Source organism: Equus asinus, chromosome 21, assembly GCF_041296235.1.
Source record: "Equus asinus isolate D_3611 breed Donkey chromosome 21, EquAss-T2T_v2, whole genome shotgun sequence".
In the NCBI taxonomy this organism is placed as follows: domain Eukaryota; kingdom Metazoa; phylum Chordata; class Mammalia; order Perissodactyla; family Equidae; genus Equus; species Equus asinus.
In genome coordinates, this window is record NC_091810.1 from 47,957,697 (window position 1) to 47,975,226 (window position 17,530).

Consider the following 17,530-nt stretch of genomic DNA (forward strand, 5'->3'; position numbering starts at 1 on the left):
CACTGTGGCAGCATCCCACATAAAATGGAGGACGATTGGCACAGCTGTCAGCTCAGTGACACTCTTCCTCAAGCAAAAAGGGGAAGATTGGCAACAGATGTTAGCTTAGGGACAATCTTCCTTACAAAAAAACCCAAAAAAACCCTCAAGACTGATCATGTTTTCAGTACTACTATTCATGCCTAAGTCTCTATAAGCAAATCCAGATGATATGCCTGGATTCTGTGTTTCTTTTCCTTGTTTTTTTCTATTGCTTAACAAGAGTCAGGAGGAAACATACTGCTTCTATAAGGCAGACCCTTTGGCTTATGAACACTAAAAATAATGCCACACCTGGTTGGACGTGTCTTACAGATCTGTGGTGGCAGAAGTGAAGAGTGAAACCTCAGCTCCTCAGAAAAACTGGCTTTTCTTCAAAGATAGGGCACCTTGACTTGTGGTCATTCTTTGAAGAAATCTGCATCAGTAACCAGCTCAGTTACAATAGCTGGTGGGCAAGTATTAGACACGGAGGACTCTTTTATATCCAAAACACATGAGAAATTACATTATTAGTTTTTCTGTGAATATATAAGGTTGGTTAATCCTGGATAGAAGAGGAAATGTGTACTACCAGACTTTTACTTTAGGACAGAAGGTTCCAAATTCAGCTGATTCAGAATCACCTGGGAAACTTATTTAAAATATAGCTGTTTAAGCCCCAACCCAAACCTTATTCGAAGTCTCTGCATTTTCAAAAAACTCCCTATCCAACATATCTTGAAGATTCTGTGTCCCACAAAGCTTGAGAACTGTCAACAGTGCTGGGATTTCTAATGTTGCCAATCATTAACATTTCCAACATCCATTACTCACGTGTAAACCTTAAGAACAAAATCCTTTTCTTCCTTTAATTCTGTGAGCGACTGTAGGACATCCAGGATACTTAGGACTGCACAGCCATACGGTCGCCGGTAGTGCAGGTGAGCAGGGCCCTTCTTTGAGTCATTCAGGAGCATCCGGCCTGGCGTACAGCAGAAAACACCAGTCAGATTAAGAATTCCAAATTTCTCTTCAGCATCACCTGATTTTCATCCAAGGATGCCAGAGCTATAGGCAGCTTAGAGATCCTCTAAACTGGAAGACTAATTTAGGAGTGAAGGGAGTCATCCAAAGACGCAAGGATATTTATGTGGAGGAATGCGAAACAGGCCTTTGGCCAGGGATCTTCCCCTGCACCACATTCAATCAATCGTCCTTACAATGTACCTCAACACCAACAGTCCATTTATTAATCATATAAAAATAAAACAGTGGTTTCATGAATTTCTTAGAAAAAATAGTGTGCTAACAGTTAAACTTTTTAGGCATATTAAAGATACAAAGTTTAGTATTTTAGCTGCCAGGTAAAAACTATGTATGCACAGATAAGGAGGACAATTTATTATTTTTCCAACCAAATTTTGTGCCAAAACTGCTCCAAAACCACTCTGGGAGTGAAAGCAGTCTCAGAAAGTAGACGAAAGCTTGATTTTCCAGCTTACCAAGGTTGTACCTACAGTGGCAAAAGGACTTACAAATGCAAAACTTGAACCTCAACAAATGCTTTATTAGGTACAGCAAAACAAAAATGAAAAGTACAGCAAAACAGTTGTTTTGTTGGCAAAGCATTAAAAAATATCCTTTGACAAAAATGTACAAGATACGCCAGAGCCTAAATCTATGGAGGAAGACTTGGTTAGTCACAGCCCCCCAGATTATGTCATAAACTTGAAATAAGGCTGGGAAACCAACCACAGAGCAGTAACAAAAATCACTTTTTTCATCTTGAGTTGGGGTATAAGTGAGATACCTTTCACCTACTGCAGTAAGCACAGTAATTTTGTAGAAAATAGCATAGATACACACTTGTGGATATGAAACACAGCAAAGCAATTTATCACCTGTTAAACTGATAACTCTGGCAACCTATAAGATCTCTGAGATGGAGGGCTGGTACAGAAGCAGGGTATTGTGAGGAAGAGAATGTCAAAAAGTAGACCACTTGGAAAAAAGAGTTTGGGTACGAAAAACAAATAGGAAGCAGAAGATTTCAAGTGAAAAAAATATGCATTCCTTTATATCAAACTCAGCTATGACAGTAGCTGAGCTTAAAGAAGAACTGTAATACAAGCTGAACTCTACTCCTGAGACCTGACATAACAGGTAAGATCTAGGGAAAAGACAAAGCTCATACATAGTAGATACTTATCCCAAGTTGGGCTGGTCTTAATCATGTGAATAGATAAGGTGGACAGTACCTATTCGTATCACATGGGCAATTATATATAAATCTCTCTTCATATCTTTGCTGCTCAGATCCTAAGAGAAGAGAAAAAATAAGTAAATTAAGGCAATGAATACACAGAAAAGAATTAAAATTTCATTTTGAACCTCATAATGGTTTGCTTTTGTCACTTTTAGTGTATGTTATAGGTGGAGGAGGGGGATTCATAGCAGTTTAATGTTTATAAGATTGCTGCAGTGAAAGTTTGCATATCTTATATGCCTTGCGAAGTTTATTTTATTGACCATATTTTTCCAGCTCTTATTTAGAACTAACAAATATCTATAAGTGTTTTCACATTAGAAATCTTCACGATATTGCCTTACCCATGTTTATTCTAACATCACATAAAAATATTTTGTGGGGCCAGCCTGGTGGCATAGCAGTTAAGCTGGCATCTTTGGCAGCCTGGGGTTCACCTGTGTGGATCTTGAGCGCGGACCTATGCACCACTTATCTAGCCATGCTGTGGCAGGCATCCCACATATAAAATAGAGGAAGATGGGCACAGATGTTAGCTTAGGGCCAATCTTTCTCAGCAAAAAAAGAAGAGGATTGATGGCAGATGTTAGCTCAGGGCTAATCTTCCTCAAAAAACCCCACACATTTTTTAGCAAAAGAAATGTTCAATGCAGAGAAAAGTAAGAAAACACCAAAAAGCTCATTAACAACTGAAAGTTTACAAGTTTATCCGTTACTAATTTTACATTTATTCTGTTGTCCACAAATGATTATTATACACTATCACAGCAGCTGAGCTTAATTTGATCTCCATTTCTACCTTTAGACATTTACCATTTGTACTGAAGTATAAAGCTGAAAATAATGTTATCTGGAAAATTTTAGGGGCTTCCTTTAAGTAAACAAATCTGATCCAGAATCAGAAACTTTTAAAACTAGAGTTATGGAAATAATTTTATACATTAAATTATTTGTTCAGAAGGCATTTTGAAATAAAATGTTTGTTTATGGGTACTTATACTTTAACACACTGTACTTCAATTAATAAAACTTTTTAAATATATATCCTGTTTCACACTTTTCACCAGATCGTTAACTTGCTGCTCACTCCAAGCCATTGTTGTGAATATGGAGTAACCTCCAAATCAGGTTCCCATTATTTCCTTTCTGCTTCTAGGAAAAAGTCCCTTAGTTTCATTTCCTTCCCATCTTTCATCTTCTGATTGGTCCCAGATGTTTTTCTCTCTTCAATAAAGCAGGAAGAGGGACAATCAAGTGGCAGTCAAAATTTCGAATGAGCTTTGAGATCGAGTCCCCATGTTTGCTTTATTTTTATACCTTATTGCAGGGTTAGGACTACGGCAAGACAAGCAAAACAGCTAAGGTGCAAAATTTAAGGAGGTCTCACTCTCAGGATTCTGTACTTTGGTTATCTCACCTTAGTCCCAGCTCTGCCCTCTAGAGTGGTCTCAAACATATGAGAGCAAAGGAAACATTAAAAAGTAATGTGTAATGGTAAAATTGAAACTTTTAGATTCTAAATGGTTATAATATTTCACCAAATACTTGATAGAACAATGAAATATGCTTACAATAAAATACATTACAAAATAATTTACATAAATTGCTATCTCTGGAGTCACAAAGATACATTTTTACAAAAAAAGCTGTCTTTTGATATTGAAAAAGGATGTTTCAGGCTCCATTTAACTAATTCCTTTAATTTAGAAATAGAATTTAAAATGATATTCTTAAAATAGCATTGTATTTTGAAACTTATTAAGAGAGCTACTAAATAACAAATAGAAATTGAAAAGCAGATTACCATTTTCATGTGCTCTGGGGATTGAAACATGTCTATTACTAAAGGATACAGAAACATTTGACACATATCAGAGTGAAATGGTTCCTTCTACATACTAGATTGTGTTAATCCAAACTATCAAATGACCAAAATAATTATCAATCTCAATAAATCTAGAGAATTCAAGCCAGTTACCAAAGATGAACAAACACTAATCAGATGGGTCGCATATAAGAGCACAGGATCTCTGCCTCGGCTCTGTCTGAGTGAATAAAAGAAAGAAGGCTTAAATATCATTTATGGTATTTTCCAAGTGGCTGGGTAGTAGGGGCTCTTTCTGACTATGTTGTACATGGTACCCAGAACTCTCTATGGTGTTTATTTGAGGTCAACAAACATAATATGATAATAATCAGTGCAAGAAAATATTTGAACTAAAATTATTACTTGTGAGTCCTACTTAATTTCAATGCCAAATTTCAATGTAAAAGCTATCTTATTAAATATAAGTGCATGGTTAAACACAGTTACCATAGAATTACTAAACATAAACTCTTCCAGACTAAGAACCAGGTGTGGTTATCCATGTTAAAATACTCACAAGACTGTAAACCAAGAAGGGAAGAGGGGTGACTCAATTCATCATTCACCTGGTGAGCAGGGTTTGAATTTAGATTTACTCACTGAACCATACTCTCCAGTCCTATAGAACTAGAAGCTGGTTCCCAACTACACAGTGGGTAGACAGGGCAGTGACTCAGGGCTCAGCATCTTAGACTCAGTTATTGATATGCCATTTGAAACATGGAAAAGTCAATTTACTTCCCTGTGCCTGGACTGCTCTTTTTCTGTAGAGATAATGGAATGTACAAATACAAAACAAAGCCAATTTATTCATACTAACGCTGCAGAAAAGGAGGCAATACTTTAACACGTGATGTTATTATACTAATAATCAACTTCATTCTTAATTCCAAGGAATTACTACCTAAAATTCTATTTTGAAATGTGGAAGAGTGTAAAAAAATGTAGAAAATAGACTTCCAACTAATGCAGAGAAAACAGCACAAGTTCATTCTCTGAGTTGGTCACTCAAATATAATAAAATATAAACATATATTTATTTATGTAACAAATGATTACTGAGGCTTTAGTATTTGCCAGGCACTATGTGTGAGGCACTAGATATGTAGTAATGAGTGGATACACAGGCATGCTCTTACACACTCATACACACAGCCATTGTTTCTAATTTGAAAGTCAGAAAAATCTTCACTGTATTAGACATTCATAAATATGAAACACCTCCCTTTTGGATAAAACTCTTCCTGCACAGGAAGCTCTGAAATCTAACAAGGTTAGAAAAACCAGGCTTTACAGAGAACAAGGTTATGCCATGGATAATGTGACTGTTTGTAATATGGCTCTGAAGTCGGTTTGAGTAATCCTGCAAAACTGCTCAGTTTGTATGGTCCTCTTTTCCTGAAGCTATGGTAAGCTAAGAGGTTGGCACTGACCACAGCTGTGGTTGCATTTTCTTGCATTTATTCTGAAACTTTGTAACACATATATACCAATCTGGAAAATTCTTTTAGCCCACAGGAGGAATTCAAGTCTTAGATAATCAGAAAACAGGTTCCACCAAAATTATTATTTTTTATAGCTTAAAGTAAAACATGAAAATCTTGGCTAAGACAATCTTATTCAAAAATCTTATGCGCTTTGTAAAAATTCCTCAAATCACTTTTGGGATCTTTTTTAAAAAAAAATCCAGGGCTGTACTGGAAAGTGGACTATAGAAGTGGTATTTTTAGCAGCCTTGTGCCTTCTCATTGTGGCAGAATAAGAGCACATTATGAGTGTTAGGTGTATCTCTGATTTATAAAGTTGGAGCTACAGCTTAGCCCTCTGGGCTCATACAGATAATTAAAATGCAGCAAAATGAAAGTTTTGATTTACTGTAATTATATTCAAATATTATTATAATGAAGTTCATTTTTTAAGAGACAAAGTCTGCACTCATCATATTCAAGGATAGCACATGCACACAGCTCTGTTGCCACAATGCCAAAGAATAAGGAATCAACAATTTCTTTTGCTGCTTTAACCAAATAATACCAGAAAACCAGGATCTAGAAAAACCTAAGGTGACTGAGACATTCTAGACATACGAGTATCTCATTTCTTTCTAATTCTGTTTCAGAAAGGCGGCCCCAGAGAACTATCTCAGTGTTTAGGCACTCTTACTTCAGAAGCTCTCTCCCAATACTCTAACCTAAATCTCATTAAGTACACTTTGAACTCTTTCCCTTGCTCTTTTCCTATTGAAGAGAAAGCATTGATCTTCCCGGACTAAACTATCTCAACTCCCTTAACCAGCTTCATGGGTCTGCTTTTCTTGCTCTTTCTTCCTGTGTTGTCTCCTAAACTTTGAATGCTGAGCTCAAAGATGGACAAAACATCACTGTAGCTTAGATAGATTTATAAATATTTCTGTACCTCTGGCACATTTTCAATAAAAGCTATCCTTGTGATAGTGGTTTCTGATTCTCCAGTAATATTGTTTGAGATTTTGAAAGACAAAGTTGTAGTAAACAAACAAAAAAGTGAGGTAAACAAGTCCAATTTTATCTTTAAGAGAAAATCACATATCAGATCCCGAGACATTCCATTTTTCTTTAAGAACTCCACTGTAAGACTTTGACACTCCACTTTAAGACACCCTACTATCAATTGTGCAACTCACACAAGGGCAGTGGCATTGTGAGATGATCACACCTCCCCGCACTCAATGGGTCTTGATCTATCTCAGTATCACTAAAGCAGATAAAAAAATCCACGATAGTCCAAAAAATCCACGATAGTCCAAACTGGTTTAAAATTTTGACACAGTCTTGTTTTCTTTTTCAGCAAATAAATCAACTCAAATAAATAAAGCTGAGCATTTAGTTTTTTAACTGAGTAGAAAAAATTTAGTAAATCAGAAGCAACATGAAGAATACACAAGGCAATGTGGTATTGTGAGGCTCAGCACATTCCAATAAGCAGATTACCAAGCCTTCTCTGGGCTAATGAATCCATGATCTCAGAGACTATGAGCAAAAGCATGGTTATTCAGAAAAAACTGACGTACAGATTATCGCAGGAAAAGACCCTCTGTTTGGTATTTGAAAGATAAGAACTATTTCATTTGTCTCTCTTTACATGCACTCACTAAAAAACTGCACAGCGGTAAATTTGGCGGATGCCTTTACAGAAACTACACTTAGACATCAGGGATGTCCACTGGTCTTGAATAAGAATAATAAGAAAGACTTTTCTCAGACTTTAAGTGATTATCATATAAAGTAGCTTCTAAAATGTATGTCAGTAAAAGGCACTTGATTATATTTCTTTAATAAAAAATTCAATTAAAAACTGAAGCTAATTTCAGCTGTCTTTAAATATTTCATTGAAACCTGAGAGAAACATAAATTAAGTCCTATTCTCCCCAATGTGTGGGGAAATAAGAATAAATGCTCGTTTCCAGGGTGACAATATCCACATAACAGGCCCCTGGTTAGAGTCAACAGCAGAGAAGGGAAAGAAAATTTGCACATACTGTAAAAAGGGCACACATTCGTTCTATCTTCTCTGGGTTCCTTGGCCCACCATTCTTGTTCAGTCTCACCAGAAACCGCTCACTGAAATGTAGGAGAGAAAGATAGAGAAATGTAAGGGATTGCAGGCTCCAGAACAAATAAAAAGGGCATTTATAGATAAACCCTAAACACTTTCAGAACAGCTTGCAGTGACAGGCAGGGTCAAAGATACATGTCTAGTGGCAGGACACTATTTTTCTTGCCAAGCAATATGCAACAGACACTACAAACTGCTTGACAGATGTTGCTGTTTACTTGCTGGTTGTGGCTCTCATCTCCCCTAAAGTTGTGTGCCCCCTGAGGGCAGCAATGAAGATTGTGTCTTAGATATTTTACAAATAACCCCAAAGCTCCAGGCATAATGCTAAGCCCATAAGAAGTATATACATTCTTTGATGTGAACACTCAGTTCATAAAAATAGTCATCATACTGGATCCAAAAGAATCTACATTACCCAGTTTACATCTTCCTATATTACCCTCGAGAATCATTTTAGGGCTAAGAAAAAAATGTTACAAGGACTTAGAAAAATTTGGGTGAAAAGTCAAAGAGAAATAATGTATTATAACTAAAGCTGCAATGAGAAATTAATAGGGCCATTAAAATATTTTATTCCCCAAACAAGAGAATTTAATTCCTGAAGGAAATTATTGGACTAAAAAAACCTCAGAAACAGTGTTTGCAACATCTGAAGAAATGTCTCCTTGCTCTCTCATCTCATTCCTGGCCCCTGGCCAGGATCTGATTCCCATCTCTTCACCCCAAGATTCCCTACCAACTGTAAAAGGAAAACTGAGCCATGGCAAAGACAAAGTACATGATTCTAAAAATAATTTACTTCTCCTGTGGCCATAGTTATATACTCACTACATATATTCGGTTTTATCAGTAAAAGGGCCAATATTAAAATACTGTACTAGAATTATATCAACTGCATAGGTTGCTTACTTTGTTCATGTATTCATTTGTTCATTTAGTCAACAAATAGTTATGAAGTCCTGTGTGCTAAACATGGGAATACAAATGTGAACAAGATATACACAAGGTACTTTTCTTCATAGAGCTCATGGTCCTGGTAGGCAGTCAAATATGCAGAAATGAAGCTCAGAAAAGATTTAGGCCAGATATAAATTTGAGATTCTTCAACAAGGGGATTAGACGGGAATAAGGAGAGAATGTTCATAGAATGAGAACTAAAAAGGGCTTTGGTCAGAATCCTGAGGGACGTTGATGTTTAAGAAATAGGCAAAAGAAGAAGAACTAGCAAAGCAGACACATAGGGACAAATAGAAAAACAGAAGAAAAATAAGGAGGATGGTGGGATGCTACCTTAGTCAAGGGAAGAAAGTGTTTGAAAGAGAAGGGAGGGATCAATGAGGCCACTGAGAATCACATGAGACAAGAACAAAACAGTGTCCACTGGATGTCAAAACAGAGATTACTGGTGATTCTGGCAAGAACTGTTTTAATGGAATGGTAGAGACAGTCCAGTGAGGAATAAGAAGTGAGGAAGCAGAAATAGCGAGTCTAGAACACTCTTTAAAGAACGGCTATGAAGAGGTAGAAGTGATGAACTTTTAGTTAATGGGCATGTTGGGTTGAGGGAGGTCTTCGTTAAAAGATGGGATAACCCACATGTGTAGACTCAATTTTCAATAAAGCTATCAAAATTCAATAAGGGAGCATCGTAGTTTTAACAAATGCGGCTGAACAACCCGTATGAAAAAAACTGAACTTTGATCCTTGCCTAAAAATATTAAAGTCACATAGTGAATTTTTATTATTTATTAATTATATTTTCTTTTGTTAAAAATTTAAGTTAGAATATAGCTGGAAATTAGAAAGGATTTTTTCATGAAAAATTTGGATCTTTCATGCAATTAACTAGATTATTCCAATCATCCAGAGAACTCTGTAAAACTGCTTTTATTTTAGGCTCTACTGTTATCACTAGTAGCAGAATGAACTTGTTAACAAAAACAGACAAAGTAAAACACACACACAAACAAAAATTAACTCGAATGGATCATAGACCTAAACATAAGAGCTAAAACTATAAGAAGAAAACACAGGGAAAAAAATGAAGACAAGTACCTTTGTATATTTTGTTCACATTTATATTTCCATATTTAGCACACAAAAGAAAAATCTTTGTGATCTCAGATTACTAAGCAAATATCATCAATCACAACAAAATGATAAATTGAACTTTGTCAAAATTAAAATCATCTTCTCTTTGAAAGACACTGCTAAGAAAATGAAAAGACAAGCTATAGACTGGGAGAAAATATTTACAAATACTCGTCTAAGAAAGGAGTGTATTGAGAAGACATAAAGAACTCTCAGAACTCAATAATAAGTAACAACTCAATTAAAAAATGGACAAAAGATCTAAACAGATCCTTCACCAAAGAATATATAGGGCTGATAAATAAGCTCAAGAAGACTTCATCAGTCATTAGAGAAATGCAAATTAAAAGCACAGTGAGATACCACTACACATGTATTAGAATGGCTAAAACGAAAGATTAAATATACCAAGGATTGGCGAGAATGTAGAGCAACTACAACTCTCACAAACTGTTGAGGAGAATGCAAAATGGTACAGCCAATTTGGAAAACAGCCTGACAGTTTCTTATAAAGTTAAACACACACTTACTATATGACCCAACAATTCTACTCCTAGGTATTCACTCAGGAGAAATGAAAACACAGGTCCACGCAAATACCTGTATGTGAATGTTTACAGCAGTTTTATCCCTAACAGCCAGAAACTGTAAAGAACCCAAAAGGCTATCAGGAGATGAATGGATAATCCATACAATGGCATATTCATGCAATGGAATATTTCTTCATGATAAAAAGAACAAACTACTGAGATGTACAATAATATGGATGAGTTTCAAAAGTATTATGCTACGTGAAAGGCCAATCACAAAAGACCATATACTGTATGTCTCCATTATAGTACATTCTAGAAAAGGCAAAACTAAAGGGACAGAAATGAGATCAAGGGTTTCCAGGGCTGAGGAAGGAGGGCAGGGATTGAGTGCAAAGGTGCATGAGGGAACTTTCTGGAATGATGAAATGTTCTATTTTTTTTACTATGGTGTTTTCACAACTATAGATTTGTCAAAACTCACTGAACTAAGTAAGCATTAAACAGGGTGAATTTTGCCATAGGTAAATTACAGTTCAACAAACCTGACTTGAAAAAAAGATGGGGTACAGCTAAGAACATTTACATCTAATGAGACAATGCTTTTAAAAGGGGAGATATGGAAGACAGAAGAGATAGAAAAAATAATTGGGAAAGGAAAAAGAGATTTCCACCTCCTCAGGGAACTGAAAGAATTAAGGAAATAGTAAAGTAGGAAATGATAGATGTAGATACAAATAAGTTTGTAGTTTTAGTAATGGAAAGTTGAGGCTTATGAGAGAAATAGGAAATAAGAACATCAAAGTAAAGTTAAAAAAAACAGGAAAAATTCTGAAGACCACCTGAAAGAAAGTATAACAAGGGAAAGTAGAAATGATGGTTGTTACATGGACAAGTGGAAAAGTAGCAATAAACAACATTCAGCTGAGTCAATGCTCTCTCCAAAGTATAATCTTGAAACTATAAATCTTTCCATCTCCTTCACTACCACTAGACTAGGCCACCACTGGACTCTAGCTGGGATTATTATAACAGCTTCCCAGTTGATCTCTCTACTTCCTTTTCACCTCTTTATAACTCATTCTTCGGAGAGATTGATCCTTTTCAAATGTGAATCAGATCACACCAGTTCCCATCTTAAAATCTTATCCTATGGTTAATTGATTTTTTTATATAAGGATGTCAAGACAATTCAATGGAAGAAATAATATTTTCAACAAGTGGTGCCAAGGCAATTAGATAGCCACATGAAAAAGAATGAACTTGGACCTCTATTTTGTACCATATATAAAAATTAACTAATAATAAATCATAAATATAAATGTATGCGTGAAAACCATAAAACTCTTAGAAGTAAACATAAGCATAAGTCTTCATGACTTTGGATTATGCAATACTTTCTTAGATAGAACACTAAAAGCACAAGTAATGAAAGAAAAAATAGATAAGGTGCACTTCATCAAAATTAAAAACCTCTATGCTTCAAAGGGCAACATCAAGCAAGGGAGATTCAGAGAATGGGAGAAAATATCTGCAAATATTATATCTGACAAGGGACTTGTATCTAAAATATATAAAGAACTCTTACAACTCAATAATAAAAGGACTTGAATAGATATTTCTCCAAAGAAGATAAACAAATGGCCAATGAGGACATGAAAAGATGTTCAACACCATTAGCCACTAGGGAAACACAAATTGAAACCAAAATGAGGGTACTATTTCACTTCCACTAGAATGGCTTTAATCAAAAAGACAGATAATGACAAGTGCTAACAAGGAAGTGGAGAAATTGGAATCATCATATACTGCTGGTGGGAATGCAAAATGGTACAGCCACTTTGGAAAACAGTTTGGCGGTTCCTCAAAAGGTTAAATACAGTTTAACATATAATCCAACAATTCTACTCCTAAGTATATATCCAAGAGAAATGAAGAAATGGCCATACAAAAACTTGTACATGAACATTCACAGCAGCTTTATTAGTAATAGCCAAAAGGTGAAAGCAATCAAAACATTCCAACAACAAATGAATGGATAAATAAAAAATGGTAAGTATATCCACACAACGGAATATTATTAATCCATAAAAGGAATGATGTATTGTTACAGGCTACAAGATAGCTAAACCTCAAAAATATTATGCTGAGTGATAGAAGCCAGTCACAAAAGACTACACATTGTATGATCTCACTTATATGAAATGTCCAGAATAGGCAAGTCTATAGAGACAGAAAATATATTAGTGGTTGTCTAGGGGCTGGGATTTGGGAGGAAATGGTGACTTCTAGAAGTCTGTGACTTCTCCAGGGTATGAAATTTCTTTTGTGGGTGAAGAAAATGTTCTAAAATTGACTGTGGTAATGGTTGCACAACTCCAATATACAAAATTAACAAAATTATACATTAAATTGTACCTTTTGAATGGATGAATTCTATGGTATGTGAATTATATCTCATAAATCTGTTGCAAAAATCAAACAGCAACAACAACAACAAACCTTTTCATAGCTTACTCTTGCTCTCAGATAAAATAAAAATCAGATCTCCAAGATCTTCAAGGCCTTGTGTGGAACATTTGGCATATCTTTACAGTGCCATCTCACAGGAGCCTTTCTTGTTTACTACTCTCCATACAAATTGGTCTCCCAGATAGAAGTTTCTTGAACAAGCCAAGCTCATTCTTGCCTTAGGACTTTTTGCATGTGCTGATACCTCTGCCTGGAATGCTGTTCTTTCAGCCCAAGTGGCTTAGCTCAAATGCCAGTTTCCCAGGGAAGCCAGCTCTGACGATGTTAGCAAAAGCAATACTCCTTCTCCCCTCCTCATTACCCTCTCTCTTCTTTACAGCACTTGGCACAAACTAATTATTTATCTTTCTCTTATGTGAGAGAATAGGCTCCCCAAGAACAAGGGCCTTTGTTCACTGCTATTATTTCTAGTACTTCAAGAGCCTAACCTACAATAGGTGCTCAATAAATGTTGAATAAACAAAAGTGGAAATTCCATGAAGGACTGCTGTATGGTGTCTGGAAGCAGGCCGATGAAGGTAACCATAAATTGGATGGGTAACATCACCATCATACTATGCAGAAAGACTGATGAGCTAATAGAGAGCAAACAAGATGGTCAGCACAAATCAACCTTGGTGGCCAAGGACTGAGAAGCATCAAATATGTTGTGGCAGACAGAGTCTTCCAGCTGCTCACTAAAACCCATGCTTTCTTTTTCTTCTTGGGAAGCCAGCTAGACCATACTTCTTAGGCTCCCTGCAGCTGGGTATGGCCATGTGACTGAGTTCTAGACATTGAAATGTGGATGGAAGCAATGTGCGCTATTTCTAGACTTAGCCCTAAAAAACTTTTACACATGTACCCTCATGTTCTTTCCCATTTCAGATGCCTGGAGTGGAGACGACCACCTGGGCAACCTTGGGGCCATGTATTGGTGATGGTAGAGTATCCATTATTCTGAGTCCCTGAATGACTGTGCAGATGAGGATCATCCTACTTACTGCAAATTCACCCACCCAGTGCTGTTATACAAGCAAGAAATACACTTCTTTTTGTTTGGGCCATTACACATTTTTCTGTCTGTTTGTTACAGCAGTTGATCTATCCGAATTAATATGTATACATACATATAATAACCACCCAATTACCAATATGTATACATACATATAATAACTTGATATATGAGTATGAAAACAATTTTAGGAAGTTTCTGTTTTTCAAGAGGATTTATTGTTACTTTGTACTCTTCTTTGGAAGGAAGACATACAACTGCTCTCACCATCACACTACCACTCTCTGTGACTCTCTTAAGGGCAGACATCCACTAAGCAGGCTGTCATTTGGAGCTGCTAGATACCCACACTGAGGGGTGCTATTTGGAGGAGCTACACCAAGCTCTGGGCCAAAGATAAAAGAGTAAATACAGCAAATTCCTGGGTGGACACAGTTGCTGGCCCTATCAGAGCCCAAGAACTTCTCTTTCTCCTCAATAGGGAAAGAAGGCTCCTACAGCAGTTCTCACAATGCCTAACCCGAGCTTCACATTTCCTAGTCTTTCATGCTTCTGGTTTTACCTGGCTTTCTTCACAATTTTTGAGACTCAAAATAACTGTTTTCTCATTTCACAGGGCTTTGGGTATACATCTAAGTATTTCCTGTTTTGCTAGCTTCTCCAATGGGTATGATAAATAAATGCTGCTTTCTGTTAACATTCAAACCATCTGAAGGCAAATCCAATGTTTCCTGATGTGGCAATAGCTATTCTGCAAAAGAAGTGGTCAAATATTGTTGGGAAATACTGCATTAAACACAGAAGGTTTCTACCCTCTAGGACCTCACTCATATTTCCAAAAGGTGTGAAAGGAACTGTGGCCAAAAGAGTAAAATTTATTCATGAGGTCTGACAAACATTCACAGCTCTATATGAGAGCAACAGGTCAGTTGTTCTCTTAGACAATCTGAGTGAGAAAACTCTAATTCTTTCAAGAGAAGAAAAGAAATTGTGTTAAATTCTTACTGTTCAATAAGCCATGTCGTAAGAGAACTGTTCTACATTTAGTTGTCTTTATGATGAGCTATGCATGAACACTATATGAAGGTACATTAATTTCATATTATTGAGCAAGTTCTTACAAATGAATTCCATAATTTGAATCTGTGACAAGTCTATTAGTGTCTTAATTTTAAGATCATTTGCTTTTATGAGAGTTCTAATTCACACACTTTACACACTTCTCCATTGATAGTAATTCATGCATCCCTACAGTAAGTGTTCAGTGATCGCAATGAGGTGTTGTTCAGGCACTGAGGCAAAGACAGAGTCTCTGATCCTCAGGGAGGCTATCCTGAAAACCTGTTTTGGAAATATAGGCACACTACTCAAATAAATACAGAGGAATTCTCTCAACACTTTCAATTTAATATTCATGTTTCTCATTTGGTCCTCTGTAGAGATGGATGACAACTACTTAGCATCTCTCTCACGATAAACTCCCAGGTGCTTAAAAACAGGCAAGTAGCCCCAAGGCCATACTACACAGATTAGGTAATCTCTAATATTCCCTCATAGATTTATTTTCCAATTTAGATCACTTGGCTTTATTTCTCACATTCTTCAAGTTTTCTCATTTCATTCTAAAGCATGGAGAGCAGAAATGCATAAAGCAGTTTCATAAAGACAAATCAGTGCCGTGGTTTTCAAATTTATTTTTAGTATCAGCTTTTCCCTTCTTTTAAACAAAACCTTACACTACTCACCAACATATGAAAAATTTAAAAACAGAGCTACTTTGGTTGAATCAGGTGGTTGGGAAGCAGAGGCAGGAACCCTCCCTACTTAGGCCTCTCTTTTAACCATCAACTGTCTCTGAACACTTAAGGGCTTCAAAGAATATTTTTATAACTACCAGGATAATTCCAGGTTCTCTTCAGGCTTCCTCTCTCCTTTTTATTCAGCTGACAAATATTCATGAATTTCTACCTTGTTCTACAAACTGAGGTAGATGCTGGTAATATAGAAACGAAATGGTCCCGATCCTCAAGGTTCCAAGTCTATTGGGAGAGAGATACACATAAACCAAAAATTTCAACACAATGTGAAAATGCTATAACTGCATAGAAAGGGGCTGACAAGCTTTCCTGGGATGAGCGTAGGCTGCCTGAATGAGATACTAGAACAGATTCTTGTAACATTGCTAGGTTTCTAGCATTTGGTAAAGGGTGTTAGAGATGAAGAAAAGGGGATTCCAGGAGGGGAGTGCTCCACGTACAGACTCTCTGAACTATGAGGCAGCTTGACGGTAGGGGAGCTCAGAGCATGAGTTAAGAGGGCACTGGAGAGCCGGGGAGTGGTCAAAGGCATCATGCAACACAGAATCATCAAATCTGCAGTGTGAACTTACATGCAAGGTTTCTCCAAATTTGGCTATCATCCGGAGTTTCTGGAAGCTTATTAAAAATGCAGATTCCTGGGTTCCATCCCATATCTTCTGGATCAGAATCTCTAAGAGACAACTCCTGGAGGGAGTTCAAGAATCTGCATGGTTTTGTTTTTTTTTAAGGAAGATTAGCCCTGAGCTAACTGCTGCCAATCCTCCTCTTTTTGCTGAGGAAGACTGGCCCTGAGCTAACATGCATGCTCATCTTCCTCTACTTTATATGTGGGTCGCTTACCACAGCATGGCGTGCCAAGCAGTGCCATGGCCGCACCTGGGATCCAAACCAGCAAATCCCGGGCCGCCGAAGCGGAACGTGCACACTTAACTGCTGTGCCACCAGGCCGACCCCAGAATTTGCATTTTTAAAAAGGTCTCAGTTGGCTGTTAGGATTAGGAAGTTTGGAAAACCTGATTATGGGTGTTATGAGAAGCACTGTTGATCTCGTAAGTCTTAAGAATGATTGCTTGGGCTACAGTGTGGAAGACAGGTTGGTAATATAGAAAATACTCCGAAGACAACTGAAGCAGCCCCAGCAAACTAAGAGGCAGTTGTGGGCTGAAGAGACATGAATGGATGTGAGATATATTTAGGATACAGAGCTGACCAGGTTTAGCAGTTGACTGGATGTAGTAGTGTCAACCAGAGAAAATACAAGGGAGGAAGACAGCAAGTTCAGATGTACGTGTGGAGTCCGAGGTCTCTGTGGTATATGTAGGTGAACAGAAAACAAGCAGCTGAAAGCCCAAGTCTGAAGCTCAGGGAAAAGATGTGGGTGGAAGATATGGTTCTGGTACTCATCAGCTTGCTACAGCAGCACAGTAGTAGCCGCTTAATGAGTGTCTTCTGTATACCACAGATTGTTTAAAGTGTTTCTTTTCTTGCCTAATTGTATTTAATTCTCATAATAGGCATTTCACCTTTGAGGAACTGAGAGTGAGAGGGGCAAAGTTTCTGGTTTGAGATCAGAAAGTAGAGAGAGAGTTATGAAGTTGGAATTCTAATCTGCATCTGTTTGAATTCAAAGCCCAAGCTTCATCTGTATTTCATCTTATGAAATGAGCACTGAAAAAAAAGTCTGTGGTGGGAAGGTAGGGGAGGGGTTCCATGGGCAAATATATCTGGGAAATGCTGCAAACCACATCTTGCCCTAGACATGCACAGTGAGTGTCTGTGTCACACAGGAAACCCAGCTAGCTTCAGGATCTC

The 17,530-nt window shown here is 37.0% G+C and overlaps 1 protein-coding gene across 15 annotated transcripts in view; it reads right to left on the reverse strand.

The window, feature by feature from the left end:
- DOCK3 (dedicator of cytokinesis 3) overlaps nt 1–17,530 on the reverse strand; it is a 438,078-nt gene that overhangs the window by 128,081 nt on the left and 292,467 nt on the right. For 14 of the 15 annotated variants that reach the window (XM_044754125.2, XM_044754132.2, XM_070493006.1 and 11 more), the window contains 3 exons: nt 7,672–7,753; nt 2,280–2,340; nt 856–1,003 (listed from right to left, as the gene is read on the reverse strand). In XM_044754125.2, coding sequence (XP_044610060.2) covers nt 856–1,003; nt 2,280–2,340; nt 7,672–7,753 — 291 coding nt within the window. The remainder of the gene's footprint in view (nt 1–855; nt 1,004–2,279; nt 2,341–7,671; nt 7,754–17,530) is intronic. The other variant, XM_070493009.1, reaches the window with a different exon arrangement.